This window comes from Lissotriton helveticus, chromosome 1_1 (assembly GCF_964261635.1).
Source record: "Lissotriton helveticus chromosome 1_1, aLisHel1.1, whole genome shotgun sequence".
NCBI classification, from domain to species: Eukaryota; Metazoa; Chordata; class Amphibia; order Caudata; family Salamandridae; genus Lissotriton; species Lissotriton helveticus.
Window position 1 is genome coordinate 391,290,667 of NC_136057.1, and position 20,627 is coordinate 391,311,293.

The window sequence follows — 20,627 nt, forward strand, 5'->3', positions numbered from 1 at the left end:
GAATCCGGTAGGAAAGGTAGAATTTTTCTTATTTTAAGTTTCATGTGAGCCGTGGCTGCAATTTTGTTGGCATGCGCCATGAAGTTAAGACCCACATCGAAAGTGACGCCAAGATTCCTGACTTTATGAGCTGGACTAGGGGGCGTTCCGAAGGATGTAGGCCACCAAACTGATAACCATCCAGGAGAAAGGTGACCGAAAATGACCACTTCGGTCTTTCCTGAATTAAGCTTCAGACAATTGGTGGCCATCCAGTCACCTATGGCCACCATCCCCCTTGTAAAGCGGGAGGCCACCTCATCACCATCCCCCTTAATGGCCAATACCAATTGGGTGTCATCGGCATAAGAGGTTAGGCTCATCCCAAATGCTTTGATAATAGCAAGGTCCGACACGTAGATATTAAACAGTGTCGGACTTAGGGATGAGCCTTGCGGAACCCCGCACGGAAGCGACACCTTGGAGGATTGGTATGGTCCTAGGGATACTGCCTGCGTTCTATTAGCCAGAAACGACACAAGTAGATCCAGCGCCGTTTTATGTACCCCCATCCGTCCGACACGGTCGGCCAAGATCTTGTGGTCGACCGTGTCGAAGGCCGCCGAGAGGTCCAGCATGACCAGAACTGCTGTCCCCCCCTGATCCCGTATGGCTCTGATGTCATCAGCCGCTTTCAAGAGGGCGGTTTCCGTGCCATGGCATTTGCGGAAACCGAACTGGGTGTTATCGAGCAGCTGGTATTGCTCTACAAAGTCCGACAGCTGCTGATTCATGGCTTTTTCTACGACTTTGGCCAAAAATGGGACACTGGCAATTGGCCTGTAGTTTTTTAGGTCGTCTTTATTAAAGCTGGCTTTTTTTAATAAAGGTTTTACCAGCGTGTGTTTCAGGGAGTCGGGAAAAATCCCAGATCTAAACATAACGTTGCAGTCCGCGGTTATAACCGGAATCAATGTGTCCATAACAGGGGCAAGAACTTTAAGCGGGCAGGGATCCAGTGCTGAGCCGGTTTTAATTCTAGAGATAATGGTCTTCGTCTGATCCATAGAGAGGTCAGTGAAGCGTGTCAACGTATTCTCCATCGGAGGAAGGGAGTAGGACTGATGACCAGTTTGAATGTTCAGAGAAAAAGCCTGGTAAATGTCATTTACTTTGGTAAAAAAAGAAATTAGATAGGGCATCGCAAAGATGTTGTGAGGGGGAGGTGTGAGATCCTGCACGCTGCCAGAGAGGAGCTTAGTGATGTTGAATAACTCTTTGCTTGAGTTTTTTGCCTTTTTAATTTGTTCGGCGTAATAAGTTCTTTTCGCCTCTGCAATCATCTGTTTATATCGGGCGAGTGATTCCTTGTATATTATTTTGCTCTCGATGTCGTACAGCTTTCGCCAATGTCTTTCCCTATGTTTATTAAGTTGTTTCTGCTTTTTTAATTCCTCGAAGAACCACGGTGCAATAGGGGAAGTTCGATCCGTCCATGGCATGGGGAGAACAGCTGAGATGTGTAGTGTCTTAATATTGGTGAATATGCCGTCCAAGGTGTGATCAGCCTCGTGAGTAGGGACAGAAACCAGTTGTTGCAAACCCAACGTTTCCATGTCGGCCATAAGGCATGTAGTGTCGACGTCACTGCCTGATTCAAGATGGAAGTTAAAATCCCCTAGCACCGAAAAGGAGTCTTCAAGTGCTATGGATTCTAGTATCGACCCCAAACTGAGTAGAAAAGGGGCACGGGCTCCTGGTGGACGATATATCAGCACACCTTTAAAGTTGAAAAGGGCGGTGAAGTTAATGCTAAACATGATCGCTTCACATGAAGTGGATGGTATGTGGGAGGTCCTGATCGGCAAATTATCTTTGGTGATAATGGCAAGCCCACCTCCCCGCTGGCCTATTCTATCCTGCCTATGTATCGTGTACCCATTCGGGACCGCTATGACCAAATCTGGGTCGGATGCCCCATCCGTCCAGGTTTCCGTGATAAACAATGCGTCCAGGTCTAAGTCTGTTATTAAGTCTGCGATTTCCTGCCTATGTCTACACATGGAGCGGGCGTTAATAAGTGCTAAATGGAAAGTAGCAGCGGGGGAGGACACAATCATGGATGAGTTGATTTTGGAGTTGAAAATCGGTATCCTACAAGTACAGTGCGGGCAAATCAAGAGAGAGGGGGCATGACAGTGAGTATGGGGGTCATAATTGTGACAACACTTACTTTGTAAAGGACGAAGTGCTCTTAACGATGAAGGCGCATAGACCAGTCTTGCTGATTGGGCAGGGGGTGTGGCAGGAGGCACGAAACTGGCATGGACGGGCGCAGACGGGCTGGACTTTGGCGCGACTTCGGCGCGCATCCGACGCGCCCGCTGCGCCAGCCCGCTGCGCCGTCTGGATGCGCGCCCGCTGCGCCAGCCCGCTGCGCCGTCTGGTATTGGTGCACATTTATAGGCGGCTGAGGAGGGTAGGAGGCAGCCAGCGACTAGAGCACTGCCCTGCCTTCTCCAAGATGGCGGCCGTCTATCGCCCCAGCACCTAAATTGGCTGGGCGAGAGAAAACAGCGTCAAAAGGCAGAGGTAAGCGCTGCGAGCGCTCGAGGGACAATGCTCAAGGTCCTGCACAAATTAAAAGTTCGTTTCCACAATAAACATTAAAAGCACAACACGTTTTTCAAAATGTGCAAAATAGCAGGAAGCAGCATTTAAAACGATTTCTGCGTGAATCAAATTATGTGGTAACCCCCAGCGTGACCAACACCCTTAAGTCGGTGAGGTCTGGCTAACCGGCGTTTTTATAGCATTCGGGAGGGCAGGAGGCAGCCAGCGACTAGAGCGCTGCCCTGCCTTCTCCAAGATGGCGGCCGTCTATCGCCCCAGCACCTAAATCGGCTGGGCGAGAGAAAACGGCGTCAAAAGGCAGAGGTAAGCGCTGTGAGCGCTCGAGGGACAATGCTCTTGCCTTTTAAATCTTTTCAAATCTGCAAAAATCACTGGTATCAACACAGACTTTTCAAAAACTGTGATTATAGTTAACAGAAGACACAGGCCAGCACCTCCTCTGAAAAGTGTTCCAGCTCCATTTTACCAACTGCTACTTTTATGGGCAGATCATTACCGTAGCCATAGAACAGTAAAGACGTATTGAAGGGTGTGGTAAAGGTTGCGACATTAACAAAACGTTTGCTATTAGAGAGAAAGCCAAACAATTGGCCAGAGTATGCTATTTTGGTAGTTTGAAGCTTTTAAAAAGCAGGTCTACTATAAAATAAAATACAAAACTAAACCACCCTGTGAGAAGTTGGCCTGATATATGATGTTTCCAATTATGGAACCACCTTGTATCAGTCCAAACAATCCCTTATGGTGTCTGGTTGTAAGTCAACCTTGTAGACAAGCTATCTTAATGGTAGCATAGACTAAGCAGCCTTGAAGGCTTAACTCAAGAGGTCGTGTTAAGCGAGCTGTTTTACCAATCACAGTCCTGTAATATCAAATGAAAGGACACCACACAAGTATATATTATAAAAATATGTGTTTATTCTTAAAATAATCCCCAGTACTCTTTATGAACAAAGGGGCACAAGCGTTAAATCAAAAGCACAGTATAACATACAAAGTTGCACAATTATGGATGAGGGCGGGGGGCCACTCAAGACCATATACTAAGGAAGTGGTATAAGATACCAATCGAACAGTGGTTAGGCCTAGGGCATCGCTGGGAGCAGTCGGGACAAGCAATGCTGAAGTCGGGAAAAGCCCGCGGGATTCGGGTGCAGTGCTTAAAGCACACGCATGCACCAATGCAAGTCAATGGTGCGTAAAAGTTAAACAAACAGAGTTTTAGGATACTTCCGATGAACCTAGAAGGACAAAACTTTAGTCACAGACCCTAGAGGTGTGTACCAGTGTGGGAACACCGGCGTTGCAATGTTACCTCACCCACAGGAAGCGGGTGCATAGGGTCGAAGTGGCGTCGGCTTTCGTCATACAGGTTCTGGGTGCTTGTAGCTGAAGATGCTGCAGGCGATGTGAAGGAGAAGTGTCCGGTGGGATCCAAGGGTGGACCCAGATAGAAAAGTACCTGAAAGCAGAGGGGACAGAGTCTAGGTCACTCAGCAGTGACCAGGGTGGAACCAGGACGGAACCAGGCAATGTCGGGCGCAATCAGGTGGTTGTCGAGGAGCTTCTCTCCGCTGCCACGTGGGCTCTGGGGCATCTGCGACGTCCAGGAGCGGGTCACGAGCTGTCCCACGTAGGCTCTCACCGTCGGCGTGGTCGGCTTCAAGATTGGAGCAAACAACACTTGGTAAAAGCAATCCACGCGGAACTGGAAGATTGCTTCTCACTCGGACCAGGAGGGTCAGAGTGGGGGCTCCTTTTCAGGGGAGCTGGTGTAAATCTGGAGCAACCAGAATCACAAGTCGTATTTCGGTTTTCGTCGGCACAGGGGCCACAAGCCAGCTGGCAAGTGACCGGGCCAACGCGTTGAGCCAAAAGAAGCAGAAGGGCCCCACGCAGCACTCGTTGAGTGTAGAGGGGTGAACTTCGGTGCAAGAGTGGCTCAGGGTTGGGGCTTCTCAAACCCCGGTGTACAGCTTCGAGGGTCGCTCGTGGGCTGCACGGTCAGCGTCTCGTGGTCTTTCCAAGATGGCGTGCCCCACGCTTCCGGTCGCCTCCACGGGTCTCAGCTCTGCAGGGACTGTGGATCGGGCTGTAGGAAGGCAGGCAAGCTTGATCTCGTCGATCTCTGTCGCTCGAGTTCCGGTAGGAACTGCAACAAAGCAGACGTCGATGTGCTGGATGGTGCCTGTTTGTACAGGGTGGTCACTCCTTGACCACAAGAGAGATTCTTCAGTCTTCTACGTTAAGTAGGATGTCGAAGGGTCCAGAGTTTCGTTTCTTATGTTTCATCAGGATAATCTGAAGTGCTTTGGCACTGCTCCCATTCTTATACCAATCTAGGGGGCTGGATTACCTGCTAGGTCCCCTCCTATGGGTGGGACCCAGGAAGGGGGTGGGTGGCCGCACTGGGACGGGGGCTGGTGTGCCCCAGAACCGGTTTGGCCGGATTATGCAAGGGGCAGCCTTGTGCTCCCCATGCAGTGTCTGGTTTCTTTCAAACCTCCCTGCTACAATCCACTATCTCCTGTCTGGGGTGGTGTGACACCTCCCTGTGACAGGAAACCCTTTGTCCAGGCCCCCCTTGGCTGAGTTTCGGTCAGCTGCAGGGGGTCAGACCCGTGTCTGTGGCAGAAGCATCCATTTTGTGGATCTGAGGCTCTTTTAAAAATCAACCGCATTTTAGTAAAGTAACATGTCTTCTCCCTCTAGAGAGGTGGAATGCTATCCCCGTCGCCAGAACTGGCGAGGGGATAGTATTCCAAATTGTATGACACCTTACACGACATGTTTTGATAAAGCCAAACCAAAGTTGCTATATAACCGCGAGGATTATAATGCACTTAATAGTATATGGTATGGCATTATCCTAGAACAGCTTAGGGAGTTGTTCCCGACAGCTGCAGACAGGCTCAGCTCATGCTAGAGCTCCATCTCACATTAAACCACGCACTCTGCCTCCAGGATTGATAAGGCCTTCCATAGGAGTGGCTCACAGGTTTATGTGTCCAGATATAGGTTTAGATATAGGTATACTATATCTAAGCAAGAGGTGATTACACCATCTTGCCCCAGCTGAGTGATCAGCCAGTTGTGTCAATTTAAGAACCAACATGGGGTGGCAAAAGATATGCTGCAGCCCCTGGTAGGCCTTGGTGGCACCTATGCCCTGAGCACCTATAGTGCATGGTACAGGGGCTAACAAGGAGTCCATTTCCAATTGTGGTATGTACCTATAGAACATGTATTAATAATTTAGAGAGAGAACAGCAGGCTGGGGGTCTGATTAGCAGGCCCACAGCCTCAGTAGTCGAAAACCAGTGAAGCAAAAAGCTAAAATTTGGGGTGACCATAGGATAGCAGACCCTACTCTCCTACACACCCCTTCCTCGTTTGTTAAAATTAGGTGGGCCGTGAAAGTTTGTCATTCCAAAAATTGGACTGTGGTTCTAAAAAGTTTTGGAATCGCTGCTCTAGGTTATATAATACCCTAGACAAAATTATGCTTTGGGCTTTCAGGACAGCTTTGCAGTTATAGCACAGCAGCATGTCCATGTTTCAGGTCATGTCTTCTTAAGGGGAAATTCCCGTCACTCCTAAATGAAGGCAGCCACCAGAGGGTCAGACGGCACAAAGTTTACTTCCCATCTCTCTTGGTCTCACCCTTGATGTGGGCACTCAGTGAAGCCCCCAGTCAAGACTACTTCAGACCACGGGGTGGCTACTTCTCCACTCCTCAGACTCTCCAAGCAACTGACTGGCCCAGTCATGTTACTCCATTCTGCATCACAAACTGCCTTATCAGATGAAACCACCTTCACGTTATTTTATTCATTTTTGGAGTTGTATATAGCGCTTACAAGACACGAAGGGTACCAGAGCGATTTACAGCAGCAGAACATGAACAGAAACATAGCCATTAGAGCAGCAAAGCATGAATAGAGACATGGGCATTAGAGCAGCATAATATGAATAGAAACAGACAATTTGGGTACAACGACTAGAGTCAAGAGTACTGGGGGTCACATAGATTGGGGTTATTGGCCAGATGCAAAGAGATGACAGATGAGGAGAAATTCCTTTAGTTGTCTCTTGAAGATCGTGAAGGAGGGATTAGTCCTGATGTAGGTAGGGAGAGAGTTACAGATTTTCTGGGCATTCACAGAGAAAGAGCGGGAGAGGACTTTTTGTTTATGTCTTTTGGGGGGGGATTAAGAGGAGCGAGTTGGAGCTTCTTAGGTTTCTTGATTGACCAGCTTTAGTGAGTTCGGCTGCGAGGTAGTCCTGTTTGCCTGTGTGTAGGGCTTTATCGGTGAGACAGGCAGTTTTGAAAACGCAGCAGGCTTTGATGGGAAGCCCTTTTAGGTCCTGTAATGCAAGGGTGATGTGGCCAAATTTCTTGATCCCAGTGTCCATTCTTGTAGCTGCGTTTAGGGTGGATTTCATGGGGGCCATGTGTGTTTTAGCTGTCCCAGTTAGTGTGGCACTTCCGTAGTCCAGTCTGGAGAGAACTAGAGATTGGTTTGCGATTTTTAGGTCATTGGGAGGTAATAAAGGTTTGATTTTGTGGAGGTGTCTTAGGTTGTAGAGGGCACCTTTTGCAGTGGAGTTAATGTGGGAGCTCATGTTGAGACTTGAGTCTAGAGAGATTCCTAGGGATTTGACTGAGGTAGCTGGAGTAAGTTTACAGTTTAGGGAGTCGAGGTTGTTTATCCATTCTTGGATTTGAGGGGGCTGTTCGCGATTGGAGAAAATAAGGATTTTGTTTTTTTCTTGGTGGAGTTTGAGGTGTTTGAGCCCCCCCGAGCAGTACTGAAGACTGCCTGGAGACGCCGACGGCCAGAGCGGTGCTCCTTTTACCTGCGCTGCAGCCAGGTGGGGTGAAGCTCCTCAGCCTACACATAAGGTTTACGGTTGAGCACGCCTGGACTTTCAGGTGACACTTTTAATTTATTTATTTTTTGAAAGCAGTAGTGTATTATATACAGGTCCTGAGGAATGCATTAAGAACATCTTACAATATGCTGAAACATGTCGACCACTAAGTGCGGTTATTATTTAAAGCCTGCACCTACACCTGCCTTTTAACCTTAGGGTGTGGGGGTTATTATTAAAATTTTTTTTTTTACCACCCATTCACCTAATTTTAGTACCTTTCACTTTTTTCATCACTATACACTGCTTTTTTCAGCAGCCACCACCACACTTCTCTGTTCTGCTCTCATACCTCATATTACATCTCGGTCACGGTAATATTTACCGGCCGTCTTGCCTCCTGGGTAAGGAGATCCCATATGATGATAATAAGGGCGGTACAGTGTGGCTTCTGATGGGAACAATATTTCCCTCCTGGTACCCTTGAGTCTTGACTCGACCACTCTTTTATTATTTCTCACTGTTACTGTCTGATATAGTGGATCCTACTGTCAAAACTTTCCTTTCTCTTTCTGACCCCCAGATATCAATTGTTGTGATAGTGTTTGAGTGTTAGCCAATGTTCTACTTTTGACAGTGTGGAGTTTAGTCGGAGGATGTCATTGAGGGAGGAGATCTTGAGGTATAGGTGGGTGTCGTCAGCAGAGGTGATAGTCTATGTTTGCTTGTTATGTCAACCACCAAACAATAGCTGCTGCCTGGTGTCAAAATGGGTGTGCTTGACATATGGTACTTCATGTACTATGGAAATTCATCTGTCAAATAGTTTCATTTTTTACCACTTCTGTTTTTAAAATCGAGGTATCTTCTGAAACCAGTGTTTAACTGTGAGGTCTCATTTCTAATTTCCCACTACCTATCCAAGCCATTTTAATAGCAAGAAATGGTCCAAGCTCCTCAGGCAGACTCAAGTCCAGTACCTATCGTACTATACGATGAGCTGTCAGAGGAGGTCTCACAACCTTCCTATTCAAACATACACAAAAAACGTGCTTGTCGCAATATAAAACGGGCACCCAAACCACAACATAAAACTGTAATTCACACAAAGTTAACATAACACTGTAAGAAAGGCCATCTTTGTGTTTAAAGATTACCAATCATTAAGGGCTGACAACATTCCAAACGAGGCAACTGTTGCCCATACCACCACCTCTGTGTTGTCCAAGATAAAACAACTAATTCAAAGTATTACATGCTTTCAGCAAAATTATCAATTGTACTTACTGTTCTCCTCCTCTGATTTTGGATTCTGGTTAGGCGTTATATGTGTTGCTGTATGAAGCAACATACCGTCTCCCAAATCCACATGGTTCCGTGACACACATATATTGCCATCACTGCCAGCATCCCCAAAGCCCCCACCTTCAATGCTGGTTTCCTTATCTGCCTGCTCCTGGACTCCAGATGGGCATGCCTGTCGCAGAGCACCACCTCCGCTAATCAATATGAACTTGTTGGGTCCAGTGCTGCCACATTCCTTGCCCTTGGCAGTTAGAGCTGCAATAATGTTTTGGACGTTGGCATGTTTGGGGATGAACACCACCTGTGTGTTGGGCATGCTGGGGTGGTTCACAATCTTAATTCCAGCTGGAAATTTCTGATGGTCAGAGTCTGCATCAATACCATGTCGCCCACTGGGGACAGATTTACATCTGTCATCTATCTCATTCTTTGTAAGGGCGTCCTGTGAAGCAGCTGCATCTTCCACGGGCAATGACAGTTTCCGCCTCTTGAGAATTAGAGGCCTGCGAGGACTGGTCCTCATTGTGTATTAGTGCAGTCGCTCTCCATTGAGCCCCAAACAAAAGACCTGCAAAGAAAAGAAAAAAAATTAAAAGCCGCCATTCAGCTGTTGTAGAATTCCGGGTTGTGTTTTTGAGGAAAATGAAGGTCCCACGGAACACAAGACTCCAAATGTAACAAACTTTAAAGCACGTCTCAAATATTTGTGTACAGAGCAGGACGTTTTCTTTCATTAGTCGTATCTGCTTTTAAAGAGCTTTCAAAAATATACAATCAAAAAATTGTTTGAGCGCTGGAAAATTAGATTACCCTCAACCCACAAATTGTATCTTGTTTTTCCTATGTAATACCAACATTTGTGCAGAGTTATAAATATCATCTATTTCAGAAATCCAGTAGGTTTATTTTAGATAACTTGCACCAAAATCATATTTCATTTACCAAACATTAATGGCGCTTAATAAAAAGCTGCATTAAACCAGGTTCGCGCATGTGCTGCACGCATTTCTTTCTCTAGGTAGGAAACTTCACTGTTTATGTTCTTCCTTAATAAGGGCCATTTCTCTGAGGTAGAGCAGTGCTAAATATAGACCTGTCACCTAGCTCCCATCCTTTCACTTCCAGCAAGCATCAGTATAGTTTCGGGTCTGTAGTAAGATAAAAAGGATCCTATGGTCATGATTCGATGATAAACAGATTTCGTTGCCATACGCCTCAACTACCGATGCAGATCATTAATTTCAAGTGGGGAACGCGCGTTTAAACATGCTATTCGACTCTTGAGCTGGAAGCAGGATCCTCCTTTTTGCCGAGTAACCCAAGTGACAGCTTCTATAACCGGATGAAAGAAAAATAGCTCGCTCTGGGTATCCGTGGTCCCTGGACGTCAGGGCGTCAAAGGATGGGCCTCCATGCTGTGGCCCTCGCAGCGGCGCCTACAACACGGAAAACCTTTCAAAGCACGCACAGGCCTAGGTGGAACCAAAGGCCGTTTATAACGATCCAAGGTGGAACCTGACAAGTAGCCCACGGTGATGCACGGCACAACTGCGCGTGACATTCTGCCTAGGACTGCACAAGTAATAGAGCGCTATAATGGGCAACGCAGTCCAACCTCAAAAGCAGACGGGGTAATTGAGAGTAATTTTCCAGGGGGATAATGTCTTTGCCATGCCCAGTTCCATAATAATCCATTGGAACGAAGACGCCAGCTGGTGACAGGTCATGAGTTGACAGAGCAAAACTGGAACAACATCTTCAAAGTAGTAATAGGATAATACAACACCCACAACTGACCAAGATACCCCCGCCCACTATCGTCTGTGGATGGTACAGTAACAAGCGTGCACAGACTCAGCACACGCAGCAGCTACTATGTCTCTGGAGATCAAGGGATCCTGCACAGGGCGTAGCCCAAGAGCAACGGCCTACACGAACACATAAAACAAAGATCAAGCCATAACAAACCCGCCCCCAATACAGAGTCAGCACAAAGGCGTAGTCCTCTTTTACCCGTGATATTTACAATTACATCTCCCCCGTGATTTACTGAAAGGTGTCCTCAAAGGATCCTGACCCCCTCCGATCCCACCTCAGCCTCCACTACCTTATGTCTGTGACTCCTCCTTTGGACCTGTTTTCTTCTCTCTCTCTCTCTTTCCGTTTTCTTCCGCAGTTTGAATTTTGGCGCCCGCCCGACTCGTTCCGGTCATGTGTCAGAGTCCTGGCCAATCACGAGCCTATGCAAAGGATAGTAACAATAAATGACACACCAGCAGCACGTTCAGTAACTGACGGGCCGGCTGCGTCGCGATGAGAGATTGCAGCCATCTTGGAATGTCCATTTTATGCGGTGCACCTAATTATCGGTCCCTAATTAAAATGAGTTTTAGGACATTTTAAAATTGGATCACCATTAATCTTTCGTATAAGTGGAAGCACTTCACCCAGTCCTCTGTAGAAACAATGTATTTACAGATGGAATAAAATGAAATACCTAACACGAAGGAGCTTTATTAATACTTTGTTGATTTTTTACGTAAGTAAAAGCTCCTGAAACATACTGAAACCGAAATATACTGTCTAAAAGTCTATTTCTTTTCTATCAAAGACACTTGGTCCTTTCAGATATGGTAGTTTCTTTTACTACATCGAGGAAGGGGGCTATGAAAAGAGTTTTTCTATGTCTGTGACGTTTCTCAAATTCCTTTTTCAGAAGATGCAGATTATCCAATGGGAACCCAGTACCGGGAAATCTAGTTGACGCGGGCGGTTCAGGGTGCATCGGTGAGTGGAACAATGTCCCGCAGATATTGGGAGAGAGATGGAAGTTTGTTGGTCGAACTGGAGGGCTGAACGGAGTAGAAAGGGAATAACCTATCATTGCTTTCTCTCTGTTGTTGTCACGCTGCAGAGCCAAATCTGGTTATTTTAAAACCCGGAAGAACTCCTCTAAGAGTATATCTCAGAATAGCTCGCAAATATGAAGAAACAATTGAAGTTAACTGAGCAAAGCGTTCTTCACTCTAAGTTCTGAAGTAGCGGAGAAGTTTTCATTTAGCATACGTGTAATCATTTTATGTTGGCAGTTGTTAGTTTGTAATATTTCAGTGTGATGTTTTGCCGTAAGTAGAAAAAAGTATTTGGTGTATGTAATTGGTTATGCAGTGCAACGCTTTAAAGAGAGTGCAACGGTTTAAAGGGGACTTTTGCACAGCGGTGCCACTCCTGGAGTGCTAATGCGACCTATAACATTAACAATAACCATAGACCTATGCAGCCAGAGATCGTTTCTTACACACGATGAGTACACGGGCACAGCTCAACAAAAGGGCCTGGCGAATTTACTTCTGAGGGGGGAGGACAAACAGCTAATGTACCCACTGACAACAGGTGCTGTCGTCTATTCTGAAGTTGTTTTTTCTTCCTTGCCTATTATTGCCTAACTTGTCATTGGATTAATAGATCGCTTGCTGCAGCTGGTATTGACACTAAAATCACTCTTAAGTGCCATGCCAAAGAATGTCTATAGGAAGGTGCTGGTTTGAGAGTTATCAAGTTATAAACCTGGGAAGAGCAAAACAGTAATCCAGTGCAGCAGGTCTCGAGAGCCAATTTCTTGGCATAAGGGACAGTCCGAGCATATACTGACAATGAGAGAATGTAGTTAGGCCAGCTGCCCTCACATTCTTCGCATCTGTGCCTGAGGTGACCTATTAAAGGTGTACGTCGGTCACTGGGGGAAGCCACGGCGCTTTAAAGACTGCCTGTGCTATTTTCATGCTGTCTTATGATCCCCAACTGAGAGCGAGCTCTCAAGTGAGTGCCAGTAGAAGGTATGGTGTGAAATCTGTCGATGTGACACAACCTGAATTAGTGCGCCCACTCGACTGTAGCATCAAAGTGTAAACTGTCCTATTCTTCCCTTTACAGTTTAGAAGTCTTTAGCTTTCTATCAAAGCTAAGACTGTTAGCATGAAAATGTTGACTTCATGCGTTTGCTAAAGCTAATAGATCGGTGCACTCTGAGTGGCTCAATTTTATATTACTTATAATTATTCAAAAACATGTAACTGAATTGAATCCCCAATAACGTAGTGATATAGAGAAGACAAACACGTCTTACTACAATTTTTTGCTGCACAAGTTGTCGTAATCGTGGATCATTGCATTTATTGACTAGTGTTTTAATAATTTCTCTTTTATCCATATTTAATATACGCACTGTTAAATGTTGCATTGAAGTCTCTTTTGGGGGTAGACTCAAAATGGGTACAGCTCAGTCGCCGCCACCATAGGTAGCACATTAGCCGGTCACGCGAGAAATCATTGTGTGTAGTATTTCACACACATTCCACACAAGTGGAGGATTCTTCTTTCAGCCATTAAAATACTGGAGCTAATGTTGACTCCCAAAGATTTTGTGTTATTCTTCCAAACATCAAAATCAAGCCCTGCCATCATGTTTCGTCCTTAAGAGGACTTCATCAGGGATAAATATAGGGATACATATTTTCATTAACCTATCTTATTTTCCTTCCTACAGAGTGTATGTTGACCAACATGGAACTGAGGACCAGGTGGCAAATACTATAGTCCCCAGATGAGGGCCCACATGCTAAGTATCTGCCACCTGGACTCAGTTTAAGGACGAAACGGGTCAGCCAGGTTGTATTTTGATGTTTGGAGGATAAAACAGAATGATTGGGATTCAACATTATGTCTCCAGTGATTTAATGGACTGAAAGAAGAATCACCCACTTGGGTGTACTGTGTGTGAAATACTAGATATATATAATGAACTATTAATTACTTGTGTGACACACTAAAGCGCTCCATATGGTGGTTGGGATTGAGTTATATGTTCAGGAATCATTTGCTGTAAAACCATCAGAGGTGAAGCGCTACCTCTTCTTTTTCGGTTCTGTGACTGATCCAGCGGCTTACCAGCAACAGGTACTCTAATGCCATGTACCCACCTGGGCCCATAAACACTCATTCTAGATTAGTCTCTTCTTTTTCTCAACTAATCTTTCACTGATCAAAAAGTTCTTTCCTCTGGTCAATGGACCAAATTAGTTGAACTAGTTGATGGTGAAATTACATAAATATATTCTACTTCCATTTGAACCACAGACTGGAAATATTTTTAATCTTTATCTAGATTAATTTCATGTGAACCACTTACAAAGTACAGTACAGCCACCGTTACTTATATGAAGGAAGATTCAATTATTCAATCAGTCAAACAAATATATATAATTTTCTGCAATGACGTTGCTCAGAAAGTAGAGGATAGAGAGAAAAGCACATCTGCACAAACACGAAAATATAGTTACCAAGGATGGTGTGAAGGAGCTGGGAAGGGTCACCGGGAAAGATCAGGTGACAAAGGCATCAGGACAGGATAGATAACCTCTGACACTCTTCCTCCTCAAGATTCTTCAAACTTATTCTAAGTAAATTAATTTAAGATAAAGTGGTTCTGCATTCGAAAGATCCCACCCCTTAATTTTTATTCACAACTTTTAATTCCCATCTGTGTTCACATCACATTAGAAACAAAAGTATAAACTTCATCCGTTCCCCATTCATCTTAGAGGTTCTCAAGCTGGTTCCCAGGGTATGTATCAGTTTTGGCCTTGGACGACGTTCAAGAGTCCCATTACTTCTGTCAGCTCGGTAATTCATGCATGCGTGAAGAATCAGGTGACCCACAGACTTTAGTCTCCTACGCGAGGCCCAAGACACGCACTAATAAAAGAGTCAAAAAGATATATGTTAAATTTGAACATAAATGGTTTGAATGTATACCCCTATCTCTACTCTAATCCCATTCATTTATTTATGATTTCCATGCATTAGTAAAATAGCGTGTTTTAGTTTTGGCAAAGCAGATGTTGAGCTTTCATTCAGCCATATTAATAGCATTTGCGCAAGAAATTCCCTCCAAACGACAGCTAGTCATACTGCGTAGATGCAGCTGACGCATGCGCAGTACAGTTTTTCAGTTAGCGGCCATTTTAGAAATTCACTCAAGTTACTTATTAGTAATACAAATAGGCAAGCTTCTCTTTCTTGTATGTTTAATGTTGTGCTTATTAATTTACACAATACGTAGTTAATACAATATTAGAAGTTAAACGAGAGGATTATCCCCGAGCAAGTCTCTTTTCTACCAGTCCTCGATCCATCATGATTATCCCTTGTGCGGTCTTGAAGGCCCATTTGTGCTGTTTTTGGAGGTTTTTGTAAAAATGGATACATGATAAGCTCAGAAACTCATACGCGGTGGAGGAGCCTTGATTGGTATTGTCATATTAAGTATTGTTGAAATAGGCTAAATGTATGTGCAGTGTGAATACTCGGAATGCTTTTTTTGCCAACTGGAAGTTTTGTGGTTGAAAAATTTACTTTTTCCTCTTTTATTTTTTAAGATCTGAAATCTATCCTCCTCTGAAATGCCATCTGGTACAGGATCTGCTAGCAGGCATCATGTGGGTTTCATCTGCTGGTCTTTTGAGTGCTGATGCCTCGTAGGAAGAAATCTATTAGCAACCCACGCAAACCCCAGCTACCGTTCATCGAAAACCCATTGCATGGTCCCATTCATCAGTATGGATCGCCCTTACAGAAAGCAGAGAACCCTCGATATGTTCCTGCCAAACCTCTTGACCAAAGCACTTCAACATCCTGGGTATGTAAAAGAGTGTTTCTGTACTAAGCTAATTTAAGGAATGCAGAAAAATTGGGTTCCGGGATCTTGGATTGCTTTGTACACGTGTCTGCTTTTATTGCCTTTCATTTGATCTTTATGGTGGAAGCTTGCCTGACTGATTAGTACATTTATGTGACTGGAGAGGTATTAACTCTTTAGATCTCCCAACTCTTTTCTACCCCTGTGTTTTATTGGTCAAGTGTCTTCATTACTGGATGACTGCTATATCCAACATATTTTAAAGGTGTTTGTCCAGGTCATATTGTGCCAGTGATAAGCACTGGTGCCATGTTGATGGGTTTAGTTGACCAAAAGCTGAGGATCCCTTTGCAACTAACTCCAACTTTAGTGTGCAAGCACATGCTGTTCTCACACTTTAATATCAATAGGGTTGGGGGCCTGTCCTCATTGATTTTTTTTTTTTGATGGGGTTTGAGTCTTATTGTGGTTCAAATATTTAAGAAAGGCACTACGTTCCAAACAACCCATGCGCTGCTTCAGCGCATGGGAGCCTTCAGAAAACATGTAACTAATGTGTTGAGATGGGTTTGCAACTAGTGTAGCTTGCCGGGTTTTTAGACCTTAAGAAAGGGAAGTCCTTGGCTGGGTACCTGAGCATGTTACCCTAGCTCTTGTGTGCAACTCTAGGAGTATTACGAAAGTAAAAAAAGAAAAAAAAGTTGGCCAAAGTAGTACTGGCGGTACTTGGAGACTTTGGCTTGGATCCTCAACCAGGAGAGTAATGCGTAGAAAAGTAGGAGTGGTGGTGCTCCACGCTGGTTGGGGCAGCAAAGAATGGAATGTCTTGCAGGCATGGTGGCTGGAGGGAGAACTCCAAGGAAGAATGCTGTTTTACAACTAAAAAATCAGTTACTGCAGCCGACCTGATTCAGAGGAGCACAATATTACATTTGATATTGATGCACAAAACACTGGAGCAGTAACTATAAGGCGTGGAACTCCCACTTGCTTTTCAGATAGTAGAAAATGAAATTTGCAACTTTAAAGACAATTTGTAGGGTAAACCTTTGTTGAAAAGCACCGGCTGACAAAAGATTTGAAAATAATGAAGTGAATGTTCCCATACCCATCTAAGTGAGTGTGTTTTAGAGAGAAGGTGGGACAGCCAAACCACATTTTCGAGGTTCTCTTTTGTGAGAAAGCAAGGATAGCTGTGATCTGTATACGGTATATCCCCAAATAAGTAGAGAAGTTAAGGATCCACTATTTGGTTGAAAATAATTTGAGAATTGATACCTTTTTAGTACCAGCTTTTTTGAGAGTTGCCTCGAGGCTTAATTGACTCTTCAAAAACAAAGAAATCCCTTTTCAACTAGAATGATTGTAACTGTGATAGATATGCAAGTAAATATTATAACCTTCTTCAGATACGGATCATGTGGTATAGGCACTTAACATAGATATAAGCAAGCAATAACTTCTATAATTAATACAAGGAATTGAGAGAAAATATTCAGTGTTGAGGTAGTTGAGATATTATAACAGTGATTCCAAACAAGCAAATCCTTAAAGGACAATAAACATTAATGTGCTTCCATTCCAATTATTTTATTAAAAACACTATTGGTGTGAACAAGAGACACCTAAAAACCCAATGATTAAAAATATATATCACAGTGATGTCATTACCAATTACATCTCTATCTATATCTGTAATATTGTATCTAAAGGTAAATTTCAAATAAAGAAAGATACAAAAAAAACACAAAATACAAATATTATATAAACAGAAAAACTGACGTGGCGTTTCGGCGAGATTTTAGTAGTTCCTCGCCTCCTTCAGGACAAACACATTTTATTTCAGTTTCTCAAATAAAGGTATATTGAGATCCTTCAACAAGTCGTCTCTTAGCTCAACGTCCAAATGGTAGGGTCCTATTTCCCTCCAGTGGTATACTCCTGATTAAAATTCTACGTGGTCATCCGTGAAGTTTACCCAACAGGCGGTTGTGCGTTACATGCCTCCGTTCTCCAATTGTTCCACATAATTTGAGAACGGAGGCACATAACGCACAACCGGCAGAGCGTGAATACGATCAGAAGTTAATGACCGGTGTATTTGGTTACCTGCAACAAAGCCACACAGCAATATTGAACAAGCATTGGCATAGCCATTAGTTCGCGCCTTTGGGACCTTAAGTGTTTAGCCATGCAACAGTTAATGTTTTTGCAGTAAGGATATTGTGCTGAATAACGAAATGCTTATAAGGTCACAAAGGCGAGATCTATTGGCTATGCCAATGCTTGTTGTATTAGGTGTAGGAGGAAATATGTCTTCCTTGTACTTAAAACCGCCCAATAATAGCCACTGAATATGTGTCAAAATGAAAAATGAAAAAAAATTGACCCGTTGCATCACCTCAGCAGCTTGGAGGCTTCATTTGTGCTAAGAGAGAAGAACAGTCTTCTGGTTCATTATCCTTCACTTCTGGTACCCTGGACAATACTTGAACACAAACAAACATCGATCAAGAGAACAGTGTGTTGTTTCAGGGTTAAAAGCATTTACCCTGTAACCTCATTACCTTCAAAGATGAACCTGCAAGATTTATTTAGAACATCTCCCACTGGTTATATTTCATATCCTTAGTTCTCGCAGGGTTTGAAAATTTCAGGATAAAGAAGGCAAGGACTTTTCTCTTGCTGGGGGATGCCCTTAACTTACACTGACAGATTTCGAGCAATCGTGCATTAGCCATTATTTGCTGTTTTCCAAGATTACCAAAATAAAACATCTAGCTCTGCAAAACCATGCACCAAAGCCTGGATCTCCATTTGCAAGAACAGTGCTCAGGAGTATTTTATACTGGGGCTTCGACGGAGAAGCTAGAGTTTCTCAATGCTTATTGCAAAAGGACTATTTTTAGGATACTTCGAACTAACCTCACATTACCCTCTACGAATGCACAGGAACGATGATGATAAAAGATATTGGTAGCTAAAAAAACATTTTCATCAGGCTTGGCAATGCTCTCTTCAAGGGGCTTCATTGGCCATCATTTGTGGGGTCCATAAAGGGTTCCATGACAGATATGGGCAAGAGAAGACGAAGAGAGTAATTCTGCCACCTGCTAGGATAATTAAGGCTATGTGTAAGAACTAACCCTGTGTATGGAAGAATGCATCAATTATTCAGAGGGAAAGAGCCAACAGGCTGTTCCAATCAGCATTGGATTCCTGGTGGTGGCTTTTCCTTGTACTCCAGTGTGTAGCAAAATACCTAAGATGGCAATACAAACCAGAAAAATACCTGAATAGTAAAATCTGTGAATTGTTGGCCAGGTGATCAGTACCTTAACCTAAATGAACCTTGAAGAGTACTAAACGCCGATGGGTACATAATGAACTGACAAGGTTTACATGGTGGAGAACTAGCATTTTAAGAAACTCAATGGTGCCTGGATACCCACCTAGGTAATGTTGCTGAAAAAGGTATTGGCTGCATTCTACTTTCAAGTACTACAATAGGCGAAAGAACTTGACTCCATGCCCTCATCCCCATATCTTCTTCACCATCAATGTTAAGCAAGTTCAAATTTAAGAAGGGCCGCAGGCACCATTGGTTCTGAATCTGATGCCGAACCAATCTGCTAGTTCCTACTCCTCTAGCGATAAGTAGAGTGTTGCATTGCACCTAGCAGATGCAGTGTCAGCCTCTCTGAGCTCTGGAAAAACCATGTTACTGCAGAGTAGCCAGAAATTCACAAAGAAGCAGGATGACACTGCCTCATAAAGGCTATAGACTGGGCCACTGGAATTATGTGATTCAGCAGCCACAGCATCTTTCACATAATTATTAATGTGCAATATCTGACACATAATCTATCATGTGCTGCATTATCTGCAGATTTTAGCAACAAAAAAATGTCTAGCTCAAAAGGATTATAAATAATAAGAAATGTGGCGACGTGTTCCTGCGTAATGGATAACTCATTGCAAAGATTGACTAAACATCTTTCAATTGCTTATTGATGTGTTTGGGTGTTAAAGTAGTGCTAGCAATCTTTAGCCAGACAATATTACCATGTGTAAAAATGTTAAAATAACTTAGTAATACGAACACAAAATGTGCTGCATTACACCGAATAAGTTGCCTTTTCTTGCCACATAATTTAGTCCTACCTTGCCTCATAACTCAAGGAACCCTAGATAGAGAGCAGATGCTAAAACCCAGATGAATAGATTTTACCTAAGCCAACTGTCCTGTTTGAGACTGATATGACAAAAGCCTGCTCAACTTCCCTACAGCTGGTACTTTTAGAGGGAGGTGCTTCTCTCACCCTGTACCAAAAACCTGGATTTAGTAGAAATAAACCACCTAAAATCAAGAAGCAATTGATCATACTATTATTTTATCTCTTGAAACACAAAGCTACACAACCCATAGATGAGCACTGATGCACATCTGAATGATCACTGTAACCAGGAAGAGATTAAGCATGGGCTCTTGTGAGAAAGTGCCATCTTTCTTGCATTGGTATGCCCCCACTTTTTTCTGAACGGCTGATGTGCTTTGACTGAGTGTGCCCTGGGCTCCTGCCAACCAGGTACCCAGGGCCTGTGTTCCTTACCTAAAACTGTGTTGAAACTAAAACCCAATTGGCATCTCTGGCCACCTGTCAGCCCCTAGAAAATTGTACCCAGGGCATGGTGACCAGAGGAGACCCCTGAGGGCTGCAGCACTTATTGTTCCACCCTTAGGGGCCCTGTACCCTGACACCCACACCCTGCCTTTGCAGGCTGAGTGTCTAAGTGCAGAACTAAACAAAGAGTCGACGTGGCATACATCCCTGTGTGCCATGCCCACAGAACCCACTGCCCTGGCATACTTCATTCACCCCTCTAGCTGGGTGCCCTATGCCAGAGGTCTGGGCACAGGTGCATGAGCCCCCTACAGTACCCAGGGCCATTCCTGGGCACTGTAAGTGCAGTGATGCCATTAAGAGTCTATGGTGCTGGGAGTTTGTCATTACGAACTCCACAGCACCATAATGGCTATACTGAAGACTGACAAGTTTGGTACCAAACTTCTCAGAACATTAAACCCGCACTGATGCCAGTGTGGGATTTAATGTAAAATGCACTAGAGGGCTTC

The 20,627-nt window shown here is 44.2% G+C and overlaps 2 protein-coding genes across 10 annotated transcripts in view; one reads left to right on the forward strand and one right to left on the reverse strand.

Moving 5' to 3' along the window:
• The window catches only part of FOXM1 (forkhead box M1), a 260,165-nt gene extending 249,145 nt beyond the window's left edge, over window positions 1-11,020 (reverse strand). For 3 of the 8 annotated variants that reach the window (XM_078673734.1, XM_078673736.1, XM_078673729.1), the window contains exons 1-2: window positions 10,901-11,020; window positions 8,776-9,361 (exon numbers count right to left, since the gene is read on the reverse strand). In XM_078673734.1, the coding sequence (XP_078529860.1) occupies window positions 8,776-9,316 (541 nt within the window). In that variant the 5' untranslated portion in view covers window positions 9,317-9,361; window positions 10,901-11,020. Of the gene's footprint in view, window positions 1-8,775; window positions 9,362-10,408; window positions 10,498-10,590; window positions 10,705-10,806 lie in introns of those variants that run through there. The other 5 variants (XM_078673730.1, XM_078673735.1, XM_078673731.1 and 2 more) reach the window with 5 other exon arrangements.
• Window positions 11,021-11,315: 295 nt separating this feature from the next.
• The window catches only part of RHNO1 (RAD9-HUS1-RAD1 interacting nuclear orphan 1), a 45,689-nt gene continuing 36,377 nt past the window's right edge, over window positions 11,316-20,627 (forward strand). Inside the window, exons 1-3 of one of the 2 annotated variants that reach the window (XM_078673737.1) lie at window positions 11,316-11,332; window positions 11,510-11,580; window positions 15,231-15,490. In XM_078673737.1, coding sequence (XP_078529863.1) covers window positions 15,323-15,490 — 168 coding nt within the window. In that variant the 5' untranslated portion in view covers window positions 11,316-11,332; window positions 11,510-11,580; window positions 15,231-15,322. Of the gene's footprint in view, window positions 11,333-11,509; window positions 11,581-11,625; window positions 11,862-15,230; window positions 15,491-20,627 lie in introns of those variants that run through there. The other variant, XM_078673738.1, reaches the window with a different exon arrangement.